Source organism: Trachemys scripta, chromosome 24 (assembly GCF_013100865.1).
Source record: "Trachemys scripta elegans isolate TJP31775 chromosome 24, CAS_Tse_1.0, whole genome shotgun sequence".
NCBI classification, from domain to species: domain Eukaryota; kingdom Metazoa; phylum Chordata; order Testudines; family Emydidae; genus Trachemys; species Trachemys scripta.
In genome coordinates this window covers 2,668,330-2,674,205 of record NC_048321.1, presented here as the reverse complement: position 1 = coordinate 2,674,205, position 5,876 = coordinate 2,668,330, and the positions used below count along the sequence as shown (strand labels likewise).

General features: G+C 62.0%; 1 protein-coding gene across 1 annotated transcript in view; it reads right to left on the bottom strand.

The window, feature by feature from the left end:
• The window catches only part of UPK1A (uroplakin 1A), a 3,769-nt gene extending 455 nt beyond the window's left edge, over nucleotides 1-3,314 (bottom strand). Inside the window, exons 1-6 of the mRNA XM_034756587.1 lie at nucleotides 3,148-3,314; nucleotides 2,489-2,689; nucleotides 2,079-2,153; nucleotides 1,761-1,868; nucleotides 377-556; nucleotides 94-177 (exon numbers count right to left, since the gene is read on the bottom strand). Coding sequence (XP_034612478.1) covers nucleotides 94-177; nucleotides 377-556; nucleotides 1,761-1,868; nucleotides 2,079-2,153; nucleotides 2,489-2,689; nucleotides 3,148-3,210 — 711 coding nt within the window. The 5' untranslated portion in view covers nucleotides 3,211-3,314. The remainder of the gene's footprint in view (nucleotides 1-93; nucleotides 178-376; nucleotides 557-1,760; nucleotides 1,869-2,078; nucleotides 2,154-2,488; nucleotides 2,690-3,147) is intronic.
• Between the last annotated feature and the right edge of the window lie 2,562 nt (nucleotides 3,315-5,876).

The window sequence follows — 5,876 nt, the reverse complement described above, 5'->3', positions numbered from 1 at the left end:
ATTCAGAACCTCCCCCCAGGCAGGACCCCTCATTCCCCCTGGCCCCCTCCCCACACTCCCCCCCCCCCCCCCCAAGTTGGAGCTCAGACCCACCGTGAACATGAGGATAGCGAATCCGAACCAGGAGATGCCCCAGGTGTAGCTGTTGACGGCATTCTCAATGTGCTCAAAGCAGCCCTAGGGAGACAGATGCTGTGAGCCCCCCAGATGGACATCAGGGAGGGGCTGGGAGCCAGGACTAAGGCAGAGCCAAGTAGTTGGGTGCCAAGGAACAGCAGGGGGCTGCAGGTCAGGAGTGAGGCACCGGCAGAGCTGGGGGGAGCCCAGGGCTGGGCTAGCAGGGGGCTGTGGGTCAGGGCTGAGGAGCACTCCTTACCTTGGTGTTGATATAATCCACGTGCCCCACACGACAGCCCTCTGGGCTGAGGATGACAAAGTTGGCATCGCGCTTGCAGCAGAGGAAAGGCCACGGTGCCAGCCCCTCAGGGTAGAAGGAGCGGAAGGTGGACGTATGGTTCACCCAGTCCAGGGGGCCTGTCGCGCCACAGCACTGTTGCTGGGGGAGTGGGGGCGGGGAGAGAAGAGAAGAGATGGATAACATGGCCCAGTGTGCCTGGTCCCCTCCCAGACCCTTCTCTGCCAGGCTCCCCTCCACCCCACCAGACAGCCCTGACCCTCAGAGCCCACCATGAATATAGGGGGGACAAAGCTGAGCACAGCCCCCCCCCCCCGCCCAGGATCAGGCCCCCTCCCCCATCTGCTGCAAAGGGACAAGTTAATCTAGCTCTCCTAGCCAAGGTTTTCATCCCTGGGGTGGGCATCAACCAATCAGAACACCCCCCCGCCAGCCTCCCAGCAAGGGTTGCCAACTTTCTAATCCCACAAAACCGAACACCCCGACCCACTCCTCCCCCGAAGCCCCGCCTCTCCCCACCCTCACTTTCACTGGGCTGGCTCAGGGGCTGGGGTCAGGGATGAGGGGTTTGGGGTACAGGAGGGGGTGAGGGCTCTTGGCTGGGGGTGCAGGTTCTGGGGTGGAGTGAGAAATGAGGGTTTGGAGAGTAGGACAGGGATCAGGGCTGGGGCAGGGGCACAGGAAGGTATCAGGGGTGCAGGCTCCAGGTGACGCTTACCTCAGGCAGCTCCTGGAAGCAGCAGCACGTCCCCGCTCCGGCTCCTATGTGGAGGCACGGCCAGGTGGCGCTGTGCGCTTCCCTGTCCACAGGCACTGCCCCCGCAGCTCCCATTGACTGTGGTTCCTGGCCAATGGGAGTTGCAGAGCCGGGACTTGGGATGGGGGCACCATGCAGAGCCCCCTGGCTGCCCCTACACGTAGGAGCTGGATGGGGACATGCCACTGCTTCTGGGAGCCCCACAGACCCAGGGAGCCCGCCTTAGCCCTGCTGCGCCACCAACTGGACTTGTAACGGTTTAGTCAGGATCCCCAACTGGAGCCGCCAGGATCCCTTCTGACAGTTGAAACCTGGACACCTGTAGCACCCCCTGGCTGGGCCATGCCTGCTCCCTGCTGGGGGGGGAGGGGAGAGAAAAGAGGGGACCCAGAGCAAGTGAGCCCAGCCAGGCAGGTGGGAGGCTGCCCTGGGCATCCAGCAAGGGGTCAAGTCCTTTCAATGGGTGCCACACTGCAGGGGAGGGGTCACCATGGAAACGGGCTCACAGCAGCTGAAGGGAGACTGCAGGGGGCTGGCCAGGGGCTGGCTGCCTGCCAGGGGTGGAGTCCCAAGGTGGGGCAGACTCACCTCCATCATGATCCGGTCCCACATGCGGGTCAGCTCCCGGCCTTGGGCTGTGGGGGCCGCGTAGAACGTCAGCATCTGCTTGGTGACCATCCTGTGATTGGAGACCACCTGTGGGGGCAGGAGGGACCCATGGGGGCAGAGCCAGGCTGAAACCCTCATGGGCCCATCCCCCAGCCTGTCCCCCCAGCCTCTTCCCCCCCCCAGCACCTCTGCCCTCTCAGAGCCAGGATAGAATCCAGACATCCTGGTTCCCCAGTCCCACAGCTCTACCCACTAGCCCGCCCAGAGGGAACCCCGGCGTCCAGATGCCACACTCACAAAGTCACGGTGGGTGTAGGAGGTGATGCAGGAGGCGCATTCGAAGATGTAGACGATCAGCATCAGTACCAGGTACTTGGAGGGAGGGGAGGAAGAGAGAATAAGAGCTTGTGAGACCCTGCTGTGGGGCATGAACCCCTGAGCCCCCCCCAGCCAGGATGCCTCATTGATTCCCCCCTCCCTGTCCCCAGGACCCTCCTCTCCCTAACCCCCCCCCTTAGGTCTCTCCCCCAGTCAGGGCTACCATGAGGCCGCCCCCACCCCACATCAGCCGCTTGCCCCACAGCACAACCCTCCTACCCTCCAGTGCCTCCCCCAGCAGCCACCTCTTGCCCCACAATGCCCCCATACAGCTTTCCCTCCCCCCACAGCAGCACCCCTCTGTACAGCTCTCCCTCCCCCACAGGCACCAGCATGAGCTGCAGGCGGCTGCCCCGGGCCAGGGCCACGATGCCGAAGACACCAAGGCAGAAAAAGGCGAAGCCGCAGAAGATGGCGATCCAGGCACCCGCATAGACGTCATCTTTGCCCGACACTCCCAGGATGGGGTAAACCTTGTACTGGTCAGCCGTGACCCAAACCGTCTCTGCGTAGAGCGCGATGCCACACATCTGGGGGCAGGGTTCGGGTTGAGCTCTGGGACCCCAAACCCCATCCCAATGGGATACATCTGAGGTGGGGGGGGGTGAACCCCAGGACCCTAAACCCCAGCCCCCCCACCACACCCATATGCTGCACATCTGGGGGGCTGGATTTGGGAGTGAGCCCTGGGACCCTGAACCCCACCCCAAACCCCACCCCCATGCAGCCACCCCCCAGCACTCAGGCCACACATCTATGGGGCAGGGGTTTAGGGGAGGGGGGTGATCTCCCTAGGACCCCAAGTCTGGCCCAGCCCCCTGAATCCCCCATGGCATACAGTGCCAACCCAGCCAGTTGTGTGGGGGTCCCCATGAAATTCAAATCCCCAGGTCCCCCCAAATAGCCTTGCCCCCTTCCCAGAGCAGCCAACACCCCAACCCCCAGATCCCCCCACTCCTCAGTCTAGCAGCCCCCCAAACCTCCTCACCAGGATGATGATGTTCCCCAGAATCAGCACCCCCACAATGAAGGGGTTTCCTTTTTCCACCATGTTCTGCCTTTGGGGGGCTCTGCCAGCTCAGACCCTGCAACAGACAAGAAGGTTTAGAGACCAAGTGCCCCCCCACCCCGAATCCTGCAGGGGGAGCCTCTGGATTGGCAGGCTAATATATGCTGCTAATTTCCGCAAATGCAAAGCCTCAAATTTCCGCCTCAAAGCGAGCCTGGAGTTCTGTTCCCCCTCATCCCCAGGCCCAGAAGCTCCCCCAGAACCAAGACTGTCCTGCATTGAGTCCAGAACCAGCCCCACCAAGCATGGCCAGACCCAGTGGAATGGGAGGGCCAGAGGCATCAAGGCCTGTCTGGGATAGCACCCCCACCCCCCAGCACAGCACTGGCCTGGGGGTCACAGCCCCTCAAGTGGCCAGAGAGATCCCAATCCTCCCCCAACTTCATTGTCCTTTGTGTGTCCTGGGCTTTACAGGTCACTGCAGCCCCACCCCAGGGACTCACCCAGCCAGATTCTTCTGGCCCCAGGGGAGCCCAGCAGGTTTTTCCAGCTGCCCTACATTCCCCCCCCGCATTTTATAGATTCCCTTCTCAGGCACACTCAGCCCCCCCACCCCCACCAGCCAGAGCCCCTCCCCACACTAACCATCAGCCCCCACTCCCCTCCCAGAGCCAAGGAGGGAACCCAGGAATCCTGGCTCACAGCAGAGGGCTTCCAGAGCTTAGAAGTGAGAGGTCTGCACCTTCCAAGCCTCACATGCCCACTAACACCTGTTACATGCCCCACAGCCCCCCACACCCAGTACATCCCCCTGCTATCAACTCATCAGCACCACCTGTTCCCCATACACCTGCTTCCTTACCCCCACCTGTCAGCCCCCCACCTCACCCATTACCCTAGCTCATCCCCCTGCCCTCTCCTCATCCCCCCACTCACATCACACATTACTCTGCTCCCAGCCCTGCTCACCCTCACCATCACCAATTGCTCTGCCCACAGCAGCCGCACCACACCATGGCTCTAGCCCCACTCACCTGCTGCTCACTTCTGCAATAACTAGCTCCAGCCCCAGCTGGGGCCAGCCACCCCTTTATACCCACCTGGCTGGGCGGAGCCAGCAAGGGAAGCCCCATGCTGGGCTGAGAAGCAGCCAGGAGGCAGGAGGTCCAGAGTCCTGTCCACCCCAGTCAGGCTCCACCCCCAGCCCTGCAGCCCCCAAAGGGTTAATGGGTCCCTCCTTCAGTGGGTGGGCTGGGGAAGGAGCTGTGTTTGGTAGCCGGGCTGGTGCGGGGGGGCAGGTAGGGTGACCAGATAGCAAGGGTGAAAAATCGGGATGGGGGTGGGAGGTAATAGGAGCCTAAATAGGAAAAAGCTTCAAATATCAGGACTGTCCCTATAAAATCTGGACATCTGGTCACCCTAGGGGGGGAGTGGCACCACTGTGGGGAAGCACCCCCATGGGGAGCCTGCCCCTGCACACCACAATGGTTCTCATGCCCCAGTCTGTCTTTAGCATGTCCAGTAGCGCTGGGAACACCCCATTGCTCTTTCCTCTGAGTCAGCCATTGCCCCGCTGTGGGACCAGCTGTCCCTAGAGGGGAAGGGCCCCGACTCTGCCCTTTCACCCTGGCACAGAACATGCCACAGCTCAGGTACAGGCCTGTTTGCAGCTAGCTGAGGAGGGGAGGTCTTGGATCCCCACCCCCAAACCCAGGGTGCTGTGTGAATGGGGATGGGTTGAGGTCTTGTAAACTCATCACACATCAGAGTAGAGGGTGATGATCGTGGGAGGCTAGTGGCAGGATAAGTACCAAGATTCATGACTGCTGAATTCAGGACTCTTGGGTTATATCCCCTGCTCTGGGAGGGGAGTGGGGTCTAGTGCAGGGGTGGGCAAACTACGGCCCGGGGGCTGCATCTGGCCCTCCAGATGTTTTAATCCGGCCCTTGAGCTTCCACCAGGGAGCAGGGTCGGGGGCTTGCCCTGCTCCACACGTCTCCCGTGGGGTGTGGCAGGGGGTTGGGGCACAGGAGGGGAACAAGGGTGCAGGCTCTGGGGGGTGCTTACCTCAAGCAGGTCCCAGAAGCAGCAGCATGTCCCCACACTGGCTCCTATGTATAGGGGCAGCCAGGAGGCTCCGCATGCTACCCCCGACCCAAGCGCTGCCCCCACAGCTCCCACTGGCCTGGAACCATGGCCAATGGGAGCTGCAGGGGTGGTACCTGCAGATGGGGCAGCGCACAAAGCCACCTGGCTGTGCCTCTGCATAGGAGCCGGAGGGACATGCTGCTGCTTCTGGGACCTGCTTGAGGTAAGCACCCCCCAGAGCCTGCACCCTTGTCCCCCTCCTGTGCCCCAACCCCCTGCCCCACCCCAATCCCCCTCCTGCCCTCCAAACACCTGAGTCCCAGTCCAGGGCACCCTCCTGCACCCCAACCCCCAATTTTGTGAGCATTCATGGCCTGCTGTACAATTTCCATTCCCAGATGTGGCCCTTGGGCCAAAAAGTTTGCCCACCCCTGGTCTTGTGGGTTGGAGCTGGGAGCCAAGACTCCTTGGTTCTATCCTGGCTCTGGCAGGGGAGTGGGCTCTAGCGGGTTAGAGCAGTGGGGGGCTGGGAGTTGGGACTTAGGACTCACAAGTTTTGTCTTGGCTCTCTGAGAGCACCCTGCAGCACGGCGCCCCCTGCTGAGCCCCCCCACCTACT